Below are 21,924 nucleotides of genomic sequence, written 5' to 3'. Positions count from 1 at the left end.
TAGAGATTTCCACCGTAATAATTTTATTTTTAAAAAATCAAACCGCTTGCAGAACAACAGTACACAATGGGTGGCGGGCACTCCAAGGACCAGGCATTCAACATGTCGTTAGTCACCAACTGGATGGTTAAAACCCTGTCTTAACTCACCATTCCACCCTGATCTCAAACAGGTTCAGAAGGATCAATGATCGTCGTTGATCCCAGCTTCATTCTTAACTGGGAAAAAATCCCTTCCAAACCTTGGTTCGAACACAAAGGTTCAGGCTGGAAGAAGGTTCTCACAGTGTGCATTATGGAACCTACCGTCTGCTAGTCGATGTTAGCACCTAAATAATAAGCTCTCCTGTAGAAAGAAACGAGGAATGTATTAGTATACGGAGGACCAGCAGCCTGTCTGCTATTAAAACACCGCCTGATGCCAAACACTCTTCTAAATTGCAAAGAGCGGAAACGAGGCTGCGCCATAATTGGTATGGATGGCCTGGCCTTGTCGAGGGTACTTTGTTTTTCCATAGTTTCGGGCTGTCGCAAACTTACGCTAACGTGTCGGTCTTTCTCTGGAATTAGTGTTAATGAATGTTTTTTCGTTGGGCCTGCCGCTAGACTTCTACATGTTCTGTCACCTTACATCTCGGTGGCACTTCTTTCTTGTGTTTATTTTTTATGTTTTGCTGATTCACTTTGCAATACGAGTCAAAATAAATATGTGAGACTCAATTAGAACGGAATTTTCTCGTATGTAGGGGATAATTTCGTGATTTGGAGGTGACAACTAAAAAAGTAATTTTTTTTAGTGAAAGTTTCTATTCTTTCGGCTTGAAGAGAACAATCGTCCAACTGCATATATAATTTTGTTATGTCGCCACAGGATAGTATCATTGCTTTCATATGTCTGAATTCTTGGACTGTAAAAACCAAGAGAAAGTTGAATGGACATCTCTAAGTATCCATTGCCCTGTCGATCATATTCTTGTTCCTCATTTTATATAAGAGTTATACTATTTTGGTCAAGCGCGTTAAGAATGCAGTCGAAAAAATCAGCTGTATGTATTTTATTAACTTAATTTCTTTAATTACTTGTAAATAATCTGTTGTGATGTCTGCTACATACTAAGCTTGCGACGAGTGTTTAGACAAGTGGTTGACTGGGCCCAGAGAGTGGATTGGAAGGGAGGAAAAGGACAAGGCTGGCATCTGAAAAACTGAATCACTCATTTGTAGTTGATCTCGTCGTCTGATTTCCTAGACTGAATTCTGCTTCTGGTCAATACAACACCAGCTGCACGCTGTCTGGTTTGCACACGGCCTGGCACTGAGAGCGGATGTCGAAAGAGTCACGTGATCGTCGCATGGCACTGTGGACGTATGTAAGATTCTGGTCCTCGGGCCCTTGGTTACGCGAAAAGTTGTGATTGTAGATGGATTTTATCAGGACATAAACAAAGCTTCTTCTATTCCGTGATTTCTGTTATCGCTTTTCCTCCATCTCTCCCTCACACACGCACGAACGCACGCACGCATGAACACACACACACACACACACACGCAGCCACATACAGATGCTCTCTTTTCGACCATGATGAGAAGAGATGAGTGCTGTTAACCAAAGGAGTTCAATCATTTTGACTGCCTCTCTTTTTTCTCTTGCTGCTGGATTATTTTATGACTGAACATGAATCTAGCCTTTTAAGCTTTTTTCTAAGTTGTGAAGTGAAGCGTGAAAACCTGTATCTCCAGTCACTCGAAATATTATCGGATGTTCACAGGACTGGATGCTTTGGGTGGAAATTAAGCCTTAACGCCGATACCCATCACACACACACACACGCACGCATACACACACGCAGATTTTAAAAAAACAACTTTGTCTTTCTGTCTTCTCTGGTATTTTCTCTTTATTCTGAAATGTGAAAGTTCCAAGGACGCAAAACACTTCGTCATGGTGTTTGCATCAGACCTGCGGTAAACAGTGATGTGTGGGCGACCTTCGTTTCAGTCACCTGACATTGCGTGACCTGTCGTCCGGAAGTGAGCAGCATTGTCACCTCTGTCATGCGCCGTGACGTCTTGACATCCACCCGTGTTGCTGGCAGGCTGCTAACCAAAAATAACAGACACACGCGCAGGTGAAGCATCGCCGGTCTTCGGCTGGCAGACCCTTTAGATGACAGAACAGGTCTTTCCAAAACAAATAGGCCTTGAGTGGTATCTGCAGGACAATTTATTTGTGGCCTGTTGTTGGTGCTTTATTATTATTTTTTTTAAAGAGAGGGTTGTTAATCTTGCAGATTTGTGAGAAGATGGAAAGACTTCGAGTGTAAAATCGTGCTGTCACCTGATAACCCCCTTGTTTGTTCACAGAATATTAATTAGCTGGCCACAAAGTGTTAATCCATTTTCCACCACTATTATGTAAACGTAATCATGAATATGCATTGTGTGAGAGGTGACGTATATGGCTATGATTATGTTTGATTGATGCTAGAGGTGACGTGCGTGTTCACTAATATGTAAAGTGTGAGAGGGACATTATTATGTGTATGACTGCGCACGAGAGACTTCCAAATCGAAAGAAAGAGAAGTTTTATTTTGTAGATAAACGCGTGCTCGCATACACGATGCGGTTCAATGGTAACACGATGCAAGGGAAGCAACCGCGTACATCCAGCTCGACTCTGTTTCGTTCGATTTGTCTCCCCTTACCTAACTCATCCACGCCGACGTAACTCTTTTTTTTTTTCCCCTTTTTTTTCAGCACGAGCGTGCAAACAGACGTGCACGTGCACGTTCGCGCTGCCTGGCGTCCTCATATGAATTATTTTTCCCCAGTCCTTTATAAAATAATTCAACGTTCCTCCTTTCCAGGGATACAATTCTATATATAATCGTACTTTGGAACATTGCTTGGGTATCATCCCCTCTCTTGTCATTTGCTACTAGTCATCGTCATCGTCTGGCACTCGCTGTTTGTTACTTACTTGACTGATGCCCTTCACCTCACAGTCTTGATGGGACTGTACTGTCTTTTTTCATCCCTTGACTTCCATGTCTAATGTAGTCTTGTGTATTACTATTAATATTTTTTTTGGTTATTGCGCAGTGTACATCTGTCTGATTGTTCGTTGACTACGCCAAGTCATTTCCACTTGTATATCACATCGTTCCCTAACAGCCTCTGCAGCCTCAGCCATCTTGTCCGAGGTATCTTCGTTTAAAAAGCTATTTTTTTCATTTTTCTATATTTGTATCGTTTTGCTTCTGGTGCACGGACCTGGCACTCTTAACATTTTCTCATCTGTAGGTCTTTTGTTTCCGCTGCCTGTGTAGATAATGGAAATGTGCGTTTACACAACGTTGACTGCACTTGTGACGAGAAGTGTGTTTACTCTGCCTCCTGCTCCATGGATTTTCTTGTCTACTTCATCATCACTCATACTTCTTCGGTTCCAGAACTGACGACCATAATTATACCCTAAGAGTTCTTATTATACTATCTTGTTGTTGTATTGATATTAACTACTTACTCTTCATCATTGTTGTTGTTGTTGTTTTTGTTGTAGTAGTAGTTTCTACATTACCTCTCTTCGTCTCTCCACGCACAAATACAGTCAATACAGTCACGTGCGCTCTCAAGCACATACAAGTGTAGATAATTCACGTATGTCCGCCCACGAAGCAGCCTGCTTTCGTCAATAGTCTCCCTTTCATTCGCTGACTGCTGAGTGTGTCACAAGAGCCCTCGCCGTCCTCTTTTATCTGACATCAACACTGCATTTGTCCTCATCAGGTACTGGCGATCGATGACCGTCGCACGGCACGCGCTGATATGTCCGTCACAGTTGAGATCGATTTTAGTCTCGACAAACATTTTTTTTTTTTTTTGAAACGTTTCTTTACCTTCCCCGTTAAAAAAGGAGGGGTATAGCAGGGTAGAAAGAGAAAGAAAGAGTAAAAGCAAGAGAACCTGTCATTGTCAGGTGTGACGACTAAAATAATTGTCTATGACAGCATGAATCACTGAAGGGCTGTTGCCTTGACACCAGCTGACACACGCTGGGTACTTACTTTGCTCCCACTTGAGCACCCCAACCCTCTCCTCCCACTTCCCGACATGCCTCGCGGCTTCGCTCAAAATACACTCTGTAGTGCACTCAGAACAAACCTTGTGTTACTGTATCCTAAAAATAAACACTTATGATTATAATTAGCACAATGCTTACTTATTGACACCAGCTACATGTTTTCCAATTTAATGAAGTCTTTACATTTTCGGTTATTAATACGAATTAAATGTTGGTAAACAAACAGGTATTTACATCATTTCTAAACTTGCAACTGTCTGCGTTCATTCAAGCAGAAACTTTTTTCGTTTATATGGACATTACTGTAACAATTCATTGCACAGCCTCCTTCCCCTTCCCCATCCCCTTCCCCATCCACCATCTTGGTGGCGCGGTGCATGCTGGTTCAGAACAGATCGAGCAGGCCGGATCCCAGAAAGTAGTATTATTGTGCGTTTCATTACAAAATCAATAGTGGCGAGTCTGGCTGCTTTCTCAGTAACAAAATGTTGTTTTTAAGTTGCTGGGACTGCTTAACCCTGATGTTGTCGTCTGCGACTTCGCACGTGCGCGAAACGAATCACAACAGTCAAAACAAAACATAGTGCGCTCATGCGTAGTTACACACAAACACAAAACTCCTCCCATCCTCAGCTCCCCATCCTCAGCTCCCCACCCTCCCTGAAATCACACAGACATCATATATTTGTATAACTTTGATAGGCCTTCGTGGCCCTCGACAGCACTGTAACCAATATCCGATCTGTTACCTCGCTGGTAAATTAATCACAAACAAAATACAAGATACCATCTTGTTTACCCTGTAAAGGGGTCATTAAGATTTTTGCTTTTCCATTACACAGAAAATACAATGTATATTCTATTCAATAATATCTACAAGTTATTAGAAATAAGTCAATGAATGTATACTTTGTATATTTTTATTCCTGGCATGATGTCATTCCGAGCTGAGCAGGACTGATTGCGGTGTTGTATCCATGAGCTACGAGCGGTCTCAGAAGAAGCTAACCACCATTGATCACGACTAAATTGTCGTTTGGCTAATACGACTGTCGTGGCCATCCACACTAAAAGTCAACGATGCCCATCAATATCAGCAGCAACGCCATCACAAAGGTTATTTTCAGAAGATGAAAGCTGTAGACGATGCTGCATCATTTATATTCTCCAGAAGTCTTCACTCTCGAGTATGAAACTGATTATCGTACTGAAGATTAAAGTGAAACAGAAGAAGAAGAATCTGATTTTAATCCTTCTTCCTCCACCCATTGCCGTCTCCCCAGCCTCCTTCATCTGACTTCTCGCTTAATAGCCAATGATATGTAAGAGGAGTAGAAAGGTCATTAATTCTTTAGCTTTCTTTGTAGAAATCTGTTCTTTTCAGTGTGCCTCCATCCGATTCCCACCACTACCTCAAGCGCGATCATCACGTGGTCAAGGTCTTCTTCATGAAGCGAGTCGCTGATGCTGATGCTTCCTTTGGATCCCGGGCTCTTGAACTGACGTGTGTGTATTTCATCCGGGTACCCTTTTGCATACCTGTGTGTCTCTCCTTCACACCCGGTGCTCTTGCTAGAACATCTCTATGTCTACACCCCGGGCTTTTCCGCGCACATCCGTGTAGGTGCATCTTCATCCGGGGCTCTTGAGTTACCAGACAGGTGTGAGTTTCTAATATCCGACTCACAGGTGACAAGTCAACAGGCACGACCGTCGCGGTCGGCTGGATCACCAGCTGTGTAACCAGAGAACACATAGAGTGAATAAACGAACCCTGTCTGGGTCGAGACTGTTTTTCTGCTCTGATTGTGGCCACTGACCTGGTCTACCCATGCACGAAGAGACGAGCGCACTTTCCCAGCACGCCTCAAGGTGGAAGCACTTTCCTGCTAAATCATCCAACCAACCAATTAAGAGGATACTCAAGGCTGTGATAAGGCTGTGGCGACGGTGACAACGTTTTAAAATTATATTTAGTTACAATTCATTTTGTCCACACAAAAATCAAATTTCAAAAATAAATAAATAAATAAATAAAAATTTAAAAAAACCCCAGCAAATTCTGTTATCTCCCCTTTCCTGAAGCTCACGTGCATACCTGACTGCAGCTGTGCGCATGTCTGATAAGCAGCCGCCGTATCTCGGAATCATCGAAGTAAGCTGGGCAATATCTCGCAAACTCTCGCAATCTCTTGTTTGTGGAAACCAACGAACTTTTGTTTTCCGGGCAGCAGGCCGCCATGTTCGCATGCTGCTGTCAAACGGTATTATGTTATCAAACGTATGAAAGCCTGGGGCCTAACAAAATACAAATGAAGTCGATAGCAGTTATAAGGTTAAGATAACAATGAGGACAGTGAGTCAACAGACGAGAAAAATAAAACAACAAAATAAAAAATACCCCACCACTTCTCATAGTGTCATGTTGAAACAAAAGTAAAATTGATTTTTCGACTGTGCCTGGTCATCTGCACTGTACGATTTAAATGAGAGAACCATCGGGTTACCAAGACAACGTGAGTATTATAACTGAAAATAACCATCAGAAAAAAAAAAAAAAACACAGAGAAGAAGATAGCCGCATCAGAAAACAAGTGTTTCAGTTGCAAGGAAAATTTAGTCCTTCGTCCCCAAGGGCCGTGGTCATGAAGCGAGAGAAAAATCTTTTACTGAAGGCAACATGGGGAATGCAAGGAATGTCTTGTTTATGTAGTTACAATACTACGGCCAGAATCTGAAATACAACTTTATGTTTCTTTACCTCATGGCATATGCATCAGGGGTAAAACAACATCTGTGGAGTCTGGACACGGCCTTCGGAAAGAAAAAGTTTGTCCTATGGTTGCCACAGGGCGAAGTTTTACCCTCTCTTCATAACTACAACCCCAGAAAAGGAAAAAAACTTGTTAAGATCCGAAAACAGTTTATGATGAAAACCATCGCTGAAGTTGGCATTGGAATTGTTACAATTGCATTTAATGACCTTTTTTTCTATTTTCTCGATTTACACATCAGCAGAATTATTAATTCCCATTGTCTCTTTCATCGTTTTCTCCCTCCCATTTTCTTCTCTTGTTCCTTTTTATTTTTAACAGCAGAAGATGTTGGTATTATAAAACTTCTTGTCTCTCGCTTTCTTTTCGGTTTCATTGTTTTGAGTCTCTATAATGAAAGGAATATATAGCAAGCAGTTTTATTCTCATATAAGCTGATCAGAAACCTCACTTTAATATTGTCATCTCTCTGGTGGAAGCAGGCAGTTTGACTGTACAAACTTTACTGAAGCCAGTTTTACAACATGGAATCACCTAGGTAACAATGTAAACATTTCAACGAAGACGTGAAGAAAGAAAATCGAGTGAAAAAAGGAGAGATGATGCTCATGGAGGGAATGTGTCAAAAGGTTTTGCGCATTTTCCGGTCGAAGGATTTACCGTTGAATCCCTTGTAATGGAGGTCATGTGAGCATTCTACCCCAGCCTGCAAGATTTGATTTGTCTGCAGAGTTACTTGCACTCAACTTATCGGTGTATACTGCTTTCCTCCTGACAGCTTCTCACCCTCGACACTAAAGCTACAAGAATTCTTGCTGTGAACTTTGATTCATAGTCAACGAAATCGCATCCAGTCAGACCCTAGACCATCAACATGTCTTTAATTTTATTAAATTTAGGTTTTTGTAGACGTGAGGCTTTTTGTAACTTCTGTCTTCACCTAAAAGCAACTTGGAGGAAGCTCTGGTGCTGGAGGAGCACTGGAGGAACTGACCGGGACTGTGGAAGAGATCCAGCTCGTGCTTGAAGCTGAAGACAGAAGGACGCATGAACGGCCGGAGGAGTTTAGCAAGGAGTGCATTAAAATGTTATCCTTTGCCATCGCACGGCGTAACATCCTGTCGGACAGCGAGATAACTCGGGACATACACACTTTCCTTCACTTCACTTCAGCCGAGAGTTGCCGGCCCCTGATCGATGGCATCAATTCCAACATCTGGTACCGGGCCGCGCATGGGACGCTGGGAATGGTGGGAGGAGGAGGGTGGGTTGGTGAAGGATGAAATGAAAGAGGTTTAGAGGGAGTAGATCGCAATTCATGTTATGATACCACACGTGCACCCAGGCGCACACGATCGAGTTCCTGCATATTTAAATTTTTATTGTTGATATTTGATAAATGTCATTGTGTTTACATGGAGTATCCGTCTCTCTGCCTTTCTTTCTTTTTTTCTCTCTCTCTCTCGCTCGCTAACATGTTTTGTGTGTATGTTGGTGTATGTATGTGCATGTACGTGTGCATGTGTTGCATGAAAGTAAAATTGACTTTGTAATACCTGCTGTAGTAAGAACTAGTGTGTACCTAGTGCATGAATCAAGCCGTGCAAAAGAACTCGATAAAATAAACAAGATTAGTATACATGCTAACTAAGTCTTTGAATATTCTTTCAGACGAAAATTACTTCGTCTTGTCGTGAACTCACGGCAGACGGGGTCAGAAAAGTTCAAGTAGTCCTCCAACATGTCGGCAACCTCGTGTATACCGACCGTCACTTCTTTCAACCAGTCTTTCATTGGTCGCCTTTCAGACTAGGTATATAGATTTAACGAAGTGTGTCTATGTTATGATTCACTATTAGCTGACTAGAAAAAAATATGAAGAACATCACCAGGTCTTAAAGACCAACCTGAATGGTTTGCGATTTTTTGCAGATATCGGTAGATATAAACGATATAAACCTAACTTGTAAATTTAATTAATTAATGGATGGGTTTTGTAGGCTGAAATTTACAGGTTAGGTTTATATCGCCTGTATCTACCGATATCTCAAAAAACAAAAACAAACAAAAAAACAAAAAAAAAAAACAACAAAAAAACAACAACAAAAACCGCAAACCGTTCAGGTTGGTCTTTAACGGACCTAAAAGAGATCACTTGTTTCACTTCCGGTACAGAGAATCGATGTCAACCACTCTCGGCACGCACATCCCTTCGCCGAGACTGAAGCCCTGGCGGCCGTTAGTGATGTCTCCGCACAACGGGACGAAGACTTACTGCGGTGCCAGTTGTTGGTGAAGGAGGCTGGCGGAGGGCGTAAACATTCCCAGGATTGTCGTCTGATCCACTCGCACGCGCCCGCTATAGCGGATTATTTGCCTTGTGGACGTCAGAGCTTAGAAGCTATGGGTTTGAACCAGAGTCGAGCTTTGGTCCTGGGGAAGGACGTGAGTTTGATACTAACGCGCGTGCGCTGTAATTTTAAAACAGCCAATGAACATCAAGATGCTGACGTTGATAGCCACCCTGATTAAAAAGGGTTTTGTGTCCGTTGCTATCCTAGTCTACAATCTTGACTTTTTAATTCTTGTGAATCAGACTGTGTTGTAAAGTTTACAAAGAAATATTTCTTACAAAATAACATTTTAATGGAGTTTAGAAAGGATTTCTGCCCAGACAGCACATTCTCCCCACCCTCTTACAGTCCACTGGAGACTCATTTCAATCGATCTGGCTTTGTCTTGACTTTCGTTCAGAAAAAAAAATCCCAACGTTTTAAACCGATTTCTAAGATATTTTTACGTTCGTCTGAAAGATTGGTCTTGAAGGTTCGCCGCGCGCAAGTGCAGTTCAAAAGCTTTTTCTGGTCAACTGTTGAATGCTAAAAGCAGAGTTAAAGGCCAATGTCGTGAAGAGAATGTTTTGCTTCCGTTTTTTCCGGTATTTTACATAAAAAGTTACCCAAGCATTTCCCGGTATTTTATGTAAAAATGCATTGAAACGTTTCTCAAAAACACTCCATAGTCGACAGAGTGAAAAGGCAAATGTGTTACATTTTTTTTTTCAGTATTCGTACTTCGCCTGACTGTTGAAAATAGAAGTTCTTTGTGTCCTTCCGCCAACTGAAATGGAGGTTTGATGATCGTGGAAATGGAAGTACGATGGAAGTATGATGGCTTCGAGCATGATATTATTAAACATTTTCCATCTGCCGGAAAGGGAAGTGGTCGACACTGATGTCTTAAAATACAAAAGTAGGTTCATCTAACACTTTGTCCATCGTTGCCATGTTGTAAATGTTCCAACTACTCTGAGACAGGCTTGCATAAGACCGTAAGTTTAATCATTCTGATTGGCTAGTTACACACCACGTGCTCGCCGCTGTCGCCATTTTTCTATCTGCCGGCAAGAGAAGCGGTCGACACATTTTTTGCGCTTCCAGAATCTTTGGCACAGAAGAGTGAGGTCCTTTGTAGTTTCCTCCCCGCCCTCCTTGGTCAGTTCAGCTGGTACATTACCAACTGTTTCTAGTCTGGTTGTTTGGATGTGGGCGTCGGTCTTCATCTGGAAGTTGTACAGGTACTCAGTCCATCGGATTTTGTGAGAAGGTGACCATTGCTGTCCTCGTCATCGATGGCGGAGGTCTTCTGCTGGTCTGTCTTAGCGAGGATCTTTAGAAGTTGGTAGACCTTCTTACTATCACCTCGTGCCATTCCATCCTCCATGCCCCGGCGTTGGTTCGATCCCGTTCTCCCTTGCTGCCTTTATTCCTTTCTCGTTGCCCCAGTCTTTGTAAGTGGTAGTTGCTTCGGGTTTGCTTGTCTTTTCTCGTTTCAATGATTTAAAGCTACATTTTATAAATCACGAGTAGTCGAGTAAAGTTTTTGCCCTTTTTTCGGTACATGGCAATATTTCTTTATTTTTTCCTTTTTTTTTTTTACTGTCTTCCAAGCTAAGACTGTGAGAACTTAAGGACAAACTTAGGCTTAGGCGATCATGTGATCAGACATCCGTCGTTGGGTCAATTTTTCTTTGCGGGAAAACCTGGCATGTGACCTTGATAAAGAAGAACTGAGAGATGGATGAAGAGAAAAACTCATGAAGGGAAGGAAGATCAGTTGACCCCATCGCGAACTCGCTGCGCATTTATTGCCAACAGGTGGGCGCGACACTAGTACAATGAAATAGTCTCTTTTGGGCCAGCTGTTGCCTCGTCAGATCCCTCGACCTCCTCCTCGCCTCCCGCTGGCCCGTCGCTGCAGCTCTCGCCGGTGAGATGCTTAGGCTGACGTCACACTTCGTGACATGCCAGACTCCACAGCTATAGCCTTTAGTGGTCACGTGACTACTAGCTGGTCAGCTGAGCACAAGACAATTTGTAAACCAAGCAGAAGACACTCAGGGATGAGCCAATCAGAAAACACTACCCAGTTTAAAGCGGGTAGGTACGGTCTGTTCTCTGAGTGATAACTTCTCGTCGACATTCTCATCTGCTTTTGGAAAACAAAAAAGGAAGGTAGTAATGGAAACACCTCGTTGTCAGGTTCCTCCGCTTGCTATAAATAAATTGGTGACGTTGAACCGGTTCTTGTTTTATTTTTCACGGAAGGCCAAAAATTATTTTTCTACAAGAGAGAAAGAAAATATTTTGAAACGAAAATGAGAAAATATCTTCGTGGTAAGCTCAGGACAGCTGGGTTTTCGTTGATCTTTCAGTCTCGCCTTTGTCACCATCCTCCTCATCATCATAAGTATCATCGTCGTCGTCGTCACTATCATCATCAATTTACAAACATAAAAAAAACAGATGATGAAAGAATTTTTTTTGTTTCTTCATTGAATATGATAAAAATAGAAATTCTTTCTGTCACAGACTTAATGAAATCGTCGTTGCTGACGATCAAACAATCAGTTACACCGTACCAACCCTGTCGAACCGTGTGAAGCACGCCTAAGGTGTGAGTGGCTCGCTGTCCCCGGGCTTAAAGTCTATCTGTCGCCTCATAGCAAGACTGCTAAGGCCTGCAGGATTTTTTCAAGACCTTCACCAAGCCTGTGCAGGACGTGGCATCGATCCGCCTCCCGCTTAACGTAGTCTTTGTCAGCACTTCTGAACCTCGAAAAGAACCGCAGCGACACCAGTCCATCGCCACAACTCGGTGGTGGTGTTGTGGTGATGGTGTTGTGGTGGTGGTAGCGGTAGTGGTGGTGGTGTTAGTAGTGGTGGTAGTGATGGTGGTGGAAGTGGTGGTGGTTCGGGAGGGGGAAAGGGGAGAGGGGGAAGGAATTAAATGCTCTCTAAGCTTTGCGCTTCGTGGAGTTTCGTCCCCTTTATTCATGGCGGGCCGGTGCGATATGACGCGATGTCATCGATTGAATAACGAGCTCGGACAAAATTCGAAACTAGACGCTCTGTCAAGCCAACGGCTACATTTGTGATTTGTGATGATCTTTGTATCTCTCATATTTATTTCATTCTTTCTCTGTTTCTGTCACTCGCTCTCTCTCTCACCTATCATTCTCTCATGATTATCTGTCTCACTTTCATTATCTTGCAATCTTTCATTTCCTCACTATTTTATTTTTTTTCAGTCTCTCTCTCGTTTTCTTTCTCTCCCATATAATGTCTCTCTTTGGTTCTCTCATTCTCTCAGGACCCCCTCTTCCTTCTTACCCCCTCCACTCGCTTACTTTGTGCACATTATTCAGCCCTCCGTCTCCCCCAACTACCTATTTCATTGTCACCTCGCCAACTCTCGTTATAAAATGACTTTGACCGTCCTACCACCTGTGCACACTCATAAACTTTCCCTTTTTTTTATTTCCCATATCCTGGGCTAAATAAACACCGCGCACACAAACAAAACAACAACAAAGAAGAAGCTATAACCCTGTTCCAAAAATAATTCATACGTTTGGTTGTTGTTTTTTTATCAGGTAAACAAAACACAAGGAACAAAAGAAAATCCTCAAGCAGGACGTACTTGATCCCCGGATCAGGACACAAACATATTTTCGACCATAGACATCCGTAAATCATCTGCGTCCCCCACCACCACCCGCCTACCCACAACCGCAACGACTACCACCCACCACCAAATCCAACATCCTGGTGGAAGAGAAGGAGGAGAAGGAGGAGGAGGAGGGTTCAGCGGTCTGACGGGCTGGGTGGTTGTGAGAGGGAGGAAGAGAGAGAAGAAGGAGGGAGGAAGCCGCCGTTGGCTCACCTGGCTGGCTGCCGCGAACCATGGGGTCGTCACTTCCGACCACGCCCCCTTACATGATCGCCGTCTACGTCGCTGTCAGCCTCTCGGTCGTGGGGCTGTTCGCGGCGTTGGTGTACATCTTCTGTTCGCGCCGCTACCGCCTCAACTGGTTCGAGCGCACGCTGCTGGAAGAGCACAAGGGCGCGGCAGCGGTGGGTTCCGGGCTGCACGTGCGCGGCGGCGGTGCGGCGAGCGGCGTGACCATCGCCGGCAGAGGCGGGCGCGTGGTGCGAATATGTTGCAGTAGTCGCGGCCGGCGCAGCAGTGACGACAGCGACAGGGACGAAGACGAAGAGGAGGAAGAGGAAGAAGAAGAAAAAGAAAAGAGGAAGGAAAAACCAGGAGGAGGAAGACAAGAAAGGAAGAGTGGTGGTGGTGGTGGTGCTCCATCCACCTCCCCTCCCACCTCAGCCACCGCCAAGGCTGCAACAGCTGCGGCTGTCGCTTCCAGTTTCCACGCTGGCGAGCCTACGGTGAGATGCACGCGTGTCGTAGCGAGCGGTGACGGGGTTGTTGCTGCTACTGCTGCTGGGCCGTCGCCGTCGCTGTCCCCATCTTCTGGCCCTCGAACTACTGCGCCTAGAGGGAGCCACAGGCTGGTGAAACAGGTCCGGAGTGCGTCCCCTTGGGTCGCTACCCCGGCAGGAAGTTCTCGAACTGGCGCTGGGGGTAAAGGGGGAAGGTTGGAATCCTCCTCGTCACATTCATCGCATTTGTCGTCATCGGCGGTGGGTCCCAGGTCCCCGTGCCTGCTCGTGCCTCACTCTTTCGGTCAGAGCTTCGCGGATCCAACATCATCGTCGACGTCATCCTCGTTGGCAGCTGCGTCGTCGCCTGCGTCGTCTATCATCGTCGTCGTCGCGCCCGAGGTTGCGAAGGACGTCAGCGGTTCTCCTTCTTCTCCGTCGGCGCCGTACGAGGGGTTGTCCTTCGCCGTGCCGCAGACCACCACGTGGAGAATACAACAAACGCCACAACAACCTAAACTGCCTCCTCCAAAATCATCATCATCACCAGCATCATCATCAACAATACAACCCACCACCTCCACCGAAAGCGAGGCCGGCTCGGACCTGAGCCAGTGGCTGAAGCAGCTGGCGGCGAGGTGCATGGCCGGAGTCGCTGGGCGCGGACTGTTGGGCAGGTCGGCCACCACAACTTCTGCCACCGCCTCCGCTGCTGCCGCCACCGCCACCGCCTCCACTTCATCTTTTTCGTCGTCGTCATCGTCAGGGTCGTCGGCGCTGACGTCGGGGGTACGTGGTGGTGCCGAATGGCTACAGAGCATGCGCAAGATGGGCTCCAGTCCCAGCTCCCCCGTGGCCGACGCCAGTGAGAAGTTCTGGGTCCCTCCCGCCGTTCTCGAGCGGAAGCGCGCCCAGAGCCTCATTCCGGCCCTGTCGAGGCAAGGCAGTGACGAGGGTAAGTAGGTGTCGCTAGTTCTGCTGAGTTACCTCACCTTTCTCTGTGTGTGTACGTTTACATGTCTCTCGGTAGGTGTCTATATCTGTCTACCTTTGATTGAGTAAAGGTGGAGATAATATTTTGTTTTTACAATTGAATGTTGGCGTGTATAGTCTTGTGTCGATATTTGAATGTTGTTTGTATAGATATGTCATATGTGTGTACGTGTGTCAGTCCGAGTAAATCTGTTCACCTGCAGGTCTGTCTGTGTGCGTCTGTGTCCATGTGTGCTTTGACGGTGTACACCACTTTCATCTTTTCTCTTTGTTTCCTTTTTTTTTACTTATTACATCTTTTTCTGCTTCATTCTCTATCTTTCTATACTCCATTCTTCTCTTTCTTCTTAATTCTTTCATCTCTCCATCTTTTCTCTCTGCGCCTAGTTCATGTATCTCCGAATCTCTTTTTTTAGTCTCGATCCTTGAATTTTTTTTCTGATTTCACCTCAACATCTTCTTTGCCCTGTTGTTAGTGAGTTTTGTTTTTTTTATTTATTTTTTCACCGGTCTGATGTTTATCTGTTGTTTTTCTAACCTTCTACCCACGTTCCGGCCCCTCATTTGACATCCTTGAGTATTTAATACTTTCATCCATACTTCACGCGCGACAGATGTTACCTGAGCCCACCTGACGGCTTGAGGTGAGACAAACGACCTGAGTGGGTCGTACCTATCGTTGACCCTGGCTGTCCCTGAACCTGCGATGTAAACTAGACATAGCACTTTCCGTCTCCTACTCTCCATCCCATTTTTTTAATTCTCCGAAACAGTTTTTCACATTGTAATTATTTTATTATCGCTGTAGCGACTGAGGGAGTTGGTGGAGGAGTGTAGGAATGTTCCCGAAACAAGTTTCTCGACCTCTAGACACTCTGGATTGCGATTCTTTCCATGGCTGAACAACATGGATGTCTCGCTTCCACATCTTACATCTGTCATCATTAGGGAGAGTCTAAGTGTCATGTTTTGCCGTTACCTCACAGGTGTTGACCGGTAAAGCCCACCTGATACACTCGCAGTCTCAAACATTTGCGATTCCACCTGGCAGCACGTGACCTAAGCTTCCTGACTGATGTTCTGAGATTGTCATTTATTTTAAAATTATCTCGAAATGTTTTCTGGATCCTCTGTGAAAATATTACACACCTGTGCAAGGCACATTCTACTCAGAAGTCTGTTCTGCTCACGGGTAAAGCCCAAGTGTAAGGAACATTCTGCCGGCGGTTGAAGTGTTCTTGTCCTGCAGTGACGGCGGTTGTTCGATCTCCGAAGAAGTTGTCGCCATCCATGTGACAAGAATAGAAAGGGCTGGGACCCCTTTCACACACTCACCCGCACAATACTTCTCTCTCTCGGTTTCATGTTAGCTCTGGGGCCAGCAGCACAGAACATTTCTAATTTAAAGCACGTTTATGGCTAGACTTTCACTGACCACGTGACCAGATGCGTCACTAAAACTGGTCAGTCAGTTGAAGGAAAAAAACAAGAAAAAATGTCCACCCCACTAAACCTGTAAGTCATCCTTCTTTTCTATTGCTTCTCCATACTGCCGGCAAGTGGCAGCGTAGAAAAAAAAAAGTTAAAATACTTTGAGTTCTGTTTTGTTTAGTTTTTTTTCCCGCCTGTCTGTAACGGACACTATTATATTCCAGCAGCTGCATTTCGTTTTTGCGCTCAAGTGACTCCCTTAAATATTCAGCCACATTCACTGGTTGTAGCAAGGAAAGTGGTCTCGATTTCTTTCTCTTCTCTTCTTTTTTTTTTTTTTTTTTTTTTTTGTCGATTGCTCTACATTTTGAGGGCGAGGGTTTCCTTTTACGATCTTCCATTTCTCTTTTTATTTATTTATTTATTTATTTTTTAACTGTAACTTGACCGGAAGCCTGAAAACGCGCATTGTAATGTCATAGCAAAGCAAGAAGTTTTTCATGGTTTATTTTTAAAAAAATGTTGATTCGTTAGTACATCAGGCAGGTGCTAACAACACCAGCTTCAAGAACATCTCCCCATACAAGAAGATAAATAAAACGACATCGAGGTGTTTATGTCTTTCCACTCTAGCACTGCCGGCAGACTTTGTCCCAAACCTTAGTCCTGTGTCCTGAAACAACCATTCTAACCCAGGGAGCATCGGCAAGGAAATTTATGGAAAAGTTTAGACAGGAAAAAAGACGAACATTGATGACTAAAGTGTCGTATAGAGGCTCGGAAAAAACCTACCTATTATTCTTTTATATAAATATTTTAGATAATTTTAGATTGTAAACTTCGTCGAGCATATTCCCGCGGGATTGTGTAACTTGCGAGATTTGGTTGCCTATGGTTACAGCATTACTGAGTAGAATGTTTGAGAGTTCCCTCTGGCCAAGACTTCCAGTGACCGGAAGACATTTTGTCCATCCATTAGTGAGACTGGCACCAGATTACAGAATGGAAGAATGGAAGAAAATGTTGTCCCGGAGTGAGATGTTAGAAACTACTTATCTCAGACTCAGTTTTTTGTCTGGAAGGTGGGGCTGGGGTGTGGCTATCTCCATCCCTCTTGAGTCGAGGGTGGTGGCGGAGGGAGAGGTTCGGGGGATGCTTGGAGTGCTGATGTCCTAACCTCCGAGCTCCCAGAATCCCCGGGTGGTTTAATACAGATGCTCGGGTAGGTTATCCACTTCCACGTGAGCTTTGGTGTGAGGAAGGAGACAATGGAGTGGGTAAACCTTCTAATTGACAAAGTGCTAGTCGCGGCGAGCCATTTAAAGTCTAACAACCCACAAAAAGCCAGCTAGGTGTGATCTGTGGGTGTACCTGTCTGGTGAACTGTTAGCTTGCAACACCCAGACTTGTTTCCAGAATGGACTTCTTCATAATAAATGAGATCGCTTGAAGATGGTTTGTTTCTGGTTGAATTTTTGAAAAAATCGAAAATTCTTTTTCTGCATTATTACGGATTTGTAACTATATTTAACCACACTAATGTGTGCACGAATTACATGTCACAAAATTATTATTATTAATTATTACTATCATCATCATCATCATCATCATCATCATCATCATTATCATCATCATCATCATCATCATCATCATCATCATCTCCAAGTCGCTTTCAAAAGAATGTAATCTGACCAAGCTGCGAGCAAAAGATTTCAATAAACCTGGCTGTGGTTCACGCATGATTGATTTTCTGCCATTCACTCAGCCGCAGTCCTCGTTTATGGAAAGACAGAAAGGAAAAAGGAAAAAAATGGGCGTTCATGCAGCTCAAGTTACATCGATTCTTATTGACTTCACTCTTCAGTGTGTCTTGACCCCGACAGAGTAAATGACTTGCGATACACTTGACCAGTAACCAACACTTATTCTCGACTGGCAACCAATATTCTAAAACGAACTTCATTCTAGCACTGTTGATCGTTTTGTTTGAAGATTTCCCGCCTCGTGGTGCTCTTCTAACAGGGGGAAGGGATGAGAAAGAGTAAAAAAACCCCACTGAACCCACTCCCACACAAACTCCCAGACGGCCACTCAGCCTTGTGACAAAAGATATATCATCATATCCGTGGAATGTTCCCGAGGGGACACCTACAGCCCTGACTTCACGACTCTCACCGAGTTTTAGTGACGAGCGAGTGTTTTCACACTGCGCTATCGGGAAACCCAGAGCATCAATCGTTTTGACTTTCCGTAGGACTGCTGCTGTCTGTAACTTGAAGATCGTTAGCATGTCAGGACGTGGTCCACCCCTCGTTGCAAGTTGGCGATGTTGTTAGATTGTCCCCGCCACCAACCCTCTCCACCAACGCGCCCTCGACAGTGTCACGTGCATCGTGAGGCTGCTGCAGATGGCGGCGCAGGATGAGGATGCAAATCAGCATGGCCAGGCAGGTGCACGCAGGGACACTGCACGCAAGGTGCAAGTTATTGAGGAGTTCAGAATTTATTTCTCGCACGTATAGTCTGAACAGATACACTCAGGGCCAGGATCTTTTAGAACTGTTTAACTTCCGAACATACTTTACACGAAGGGTGGGCTGTTCAGAACACGTTCATGGCGGGCTGGTCTGAACACTTCTGGCTTGAATGGCAAGCTGTTCTGAAACATGCTGCACCCACGTGACAGGCTTCTTCACAACATCCTGCACATGAATGACAGGTTGACCACAACACTTCTGTATTCAATGTCAGGTTGCTAAGAACTCTTTTGCTCATGTCACGTGGTGTGTGGAACAGACCACAGGAACAATAGACTGGTCACAACAGACTGCATAGAATGACATTGAATGATTTTCAGAACACTTTGCTGTACAGGATCAGTTATTCGTTTTACATTATATGTTCACTAGTATCATATCTCGCCACATTCCTGAATATTTTATAATGTTTTATGTTACTGTCATCAAATAATTACACGACCTTTTATAATTAGCGAGATTTGTTAAATTATTACTGAGACGTGTGTCGGAGAAAAACCAACTTTGATATATATATATTTGATATACTTTGATATATATATATTCGTGCATGTGTCTGCATACCTGTGTGCTTGTGTGTGTGTGGGCGCACGTGCGCATGAGCAGGCTAGTAGGTATGCTTATTAAAAATTTCTTTATATATAAAAAACAGATATTCTATAGAATTTATAGTGTGGTTTTCTGGGGATAATAAGTATATAACGACCTCAATGGAGGGTAAAAAAGTAGAGTTTGTTGTATATTTGTATCAGAGCAATTGTTTCGTGTTGTTTATGCTAACAACAGTCGGTCTGTCGACCATTCTTGTTTGATCCTCCTTAGATACGACCAGGAAAGGCAAACAACAGTCGAAGGGATGAATCAAGTAAAACAAATTAGTCAGTTTATATTAGTTTTGCTTTCGTTTTTATTTTACGTCTGCCTGCAATTCGAAAAGTTGGTTAATACTTTAATTAGTTTTAGGTTCCGTGAATCAAAAAAGTGAGCAGCTTGGTCTTTATCGTATTACACTAGTCCAGCCAGGTTTTTATTTTAAGTGGTACCCAAACGAGGGGAGAGAATTAAGAAAGAAAAGAATTCCCAGCGGATAACTTCTATAAAAGCTTATTCCCTGCTTACCTCCCTAAGTGGTTGTTTTGCCGGCTGTCTGCGTGTCTGGCTGGCTGGATGCTTGTCTCAGTGGGTGCATGCCTAGTTGTTTGTCTCCCCATTTTCCTGTGTTCTCTCTGCCTCCAATCGCTGTTTCCCAGATGTCGCCCAAATCTCATCGTTTGTCATTGTCAGTGCTCTCCCCTTAAACATCTTTGTTTTTCTTAGCGCCTGCGTCCGCTCGACCACACCTCGGTGGGTTGGGTAGGTAGGGGAGAGGGAAGCGAGGTAACTCGTTAAGCCAAGCCAAGCCCCTCCTCCCTTCTTCTCTATGATCGCAATGTCTTCACTAAACATCCCTCACGCGGACAAAAGAGCATTCAGGGGAAGTCATCAAGACATACAATTTATGAAGATTGAAGCGCGGCTTGCGTGCCCTTTTGTTTACCAGGCGTCTGAACGGTAACCCTGGATTTTTTTTTCTTTTTCTTCTTTTTTTCTTTATTCTTGCGCTCAGCTGTAACCGTTAGATTGACACCAACATCACATCTTACCTACTGCGCATTTCTCTGGCCCCCTAGTGGCGAGGGCCGATAAGGCGACGAGCCAGAGATGTCTGACATGATCAGGACGATGTAATAAACAAGACTGAAATATTAAAAACAAAATCCCGATATTGTCCTTCCAAAAACAATCAAATTTTCATCTCTCTTTTGCGAAGTTTGGAGATTAATCTTTTTTTTTTCGAAACGGATTTTTTAAAGTTTAGAATTAAAATCTTAGCCGACTTACGGTTGTTATATCTCCTTAAATCATAATGAACATCCAGTTAATGTTCCCTTAAAGAATAATCCACGTATTCATATAAATGTGAACAGAAAAATGTATTTTGGCCTTCTCAGTCACATAGAGGAGATCACATTCTCAGTTCCTGTACCTGGTGAAGGACGGTCTCGATCATTATTTTTCCACGAGCCAGGGAGGACGACATTTATCTGTGACATCTATCGACATGTTCGTCGACAGCAGTGGAACTTTTTGTCATTCAATATGTCGGAGCTGATGTGTCAAACTTGACATTTCAAACATGATAGGTAGGAGTTGATCGTGTAATTGTCAGGTGACAAAATTTGAGGCTTCGAACCTTCACAGTGGTTCTCGTATAAACCTCATCAGCAGAGTTCTGATGCCTGCTTTCAATGTATAAACTTAAAAAAAATTATTTTGTTAAAATTTTTTCATCCATAAAAGAACATTCTTAACGAAGCAAAATGAGAAAAAAAAGACATTTCCGAGTCCGTATTAACTATCCAAGATGTCATGAGATGCTGGTTACATTTCGACTGAGCTGTGTTTTGAGGAGCAATAACTGGGACCTGTGTATGAGTGAGAAAGAGAATGAATGAACGAATGAACGAATGAATGAATGAGAGAGAAAGAGAGAGAGAAGCTGATATGAGCCACCTTATTTAACACTAGTGTCTATGCTAAAGACCATGATGCAACTTTTAAGAAGAGGATTAGAAGGAAAACAGAACACAGCACCAGAATAAATAACAAAGGGCAAAAGAAGAGACACGAACGAGGAAAGAAAAAAAAAGAGAGAGGAAGAAAATTGGAAAGACAGAAAGAAAGCCAAATACTTGAAGAAATGAGGACGGCACCGCTGTTGGACTGTCGATGGTGTGGTTCTGCAGGACCTGAAATTGAAATCCAAAATAACTTGCCTTCACTCTGCACTGGGAGGCGGGCCTGGGAGTCTGGAAATGTCCACAGACTGGCAGGCACTCTGTTTACAGTTGTCAGCCCCTGACACTGACACATCAAAGGCAGGTCATTATCATGTCTGCTGATGCTTGTGAGCCGATGGAAAGCTGCTGTGGTCGGTGATGCTGACAGCGGCAGTCAGGTTCTTTTGTTGGTGGTTTTATTTTTCTTCTTTTTTTCCTGTTTTTTATGTTCGGTCGGCTTGTTATTTCATCTTGCTCTACACCTTCCCTCCTTCCAACGCACCCACCTGCCCTCAACCTCCCTTCAACCTGCCCTCAACCTCCCCCAAAGCCGTTTCTGAACGGCCATAAGTGCGTTTGTTGTGTATTTTAATGTTTATTTGTACTTTTGTATTAGAGTGTGTGTGTGAGAGAGACATCAGATATACAAGTATTCACTCTTGTGATTAAATAATTCTATATACATGCAAATGTGTAAATAAATTTACACAGTTTAAACAAAATTTATTGTATTCACATCTAAAACAAACAAACACCTAGGCGTAGAAAAAGGCA

At 43.8% G+C, this 21,924-nt stretch overlaps 1 protein-coding gene across 3 annotated transcripts in view; it reads left to right on the top strand.

Annotated features, from left to right (window-relative positions):
- LOC112575295 (synaptotagmin-like protein 5) overlaps positions 1–21,924 on the top strand; it is a 74,083-nt gene that overhangs the window by 31,127 nt on the left and 21,032 nt on the right. For 2 of the 3 annotated variants that reach the window (XM_025257043.1, XM_025257041.1), the window contains exon 2: positions 12,794–14,544. In XM_025257043.1, coding sequence (XP_025112828.1) covers positions 13,104–14,544 — 1,441 coding nt within the window. In that variant the 5' untranslated portion in view covers positions 12,794–13,103. Of the gene's footprint in view, positions 1–12,735; positions 14,545–21,924 lie in introns of those variants that run through there. The other variant, XM_025257042.1, reaches the window with a different exon arrangement.

This window comes from Pomacea canaliculata, linkage group LG11 (assembly GCF_003073045.1).
Source record: "Pomacea canaliculata isolate SZHN2017 linkage group LG11, ASM307304v1, whole genome shotgun sequence".
NCBI lineage: Eukaryota > Metazoa > Mollusca > Gastropoda > Architaenioglossa > Ampullariidae > Pomacea > Pomacea canaliculata.
Note: the sequence above shows the minus strand (reverse complement) of the source record. Positions and strands in the feature narration are given on the sequence as shown.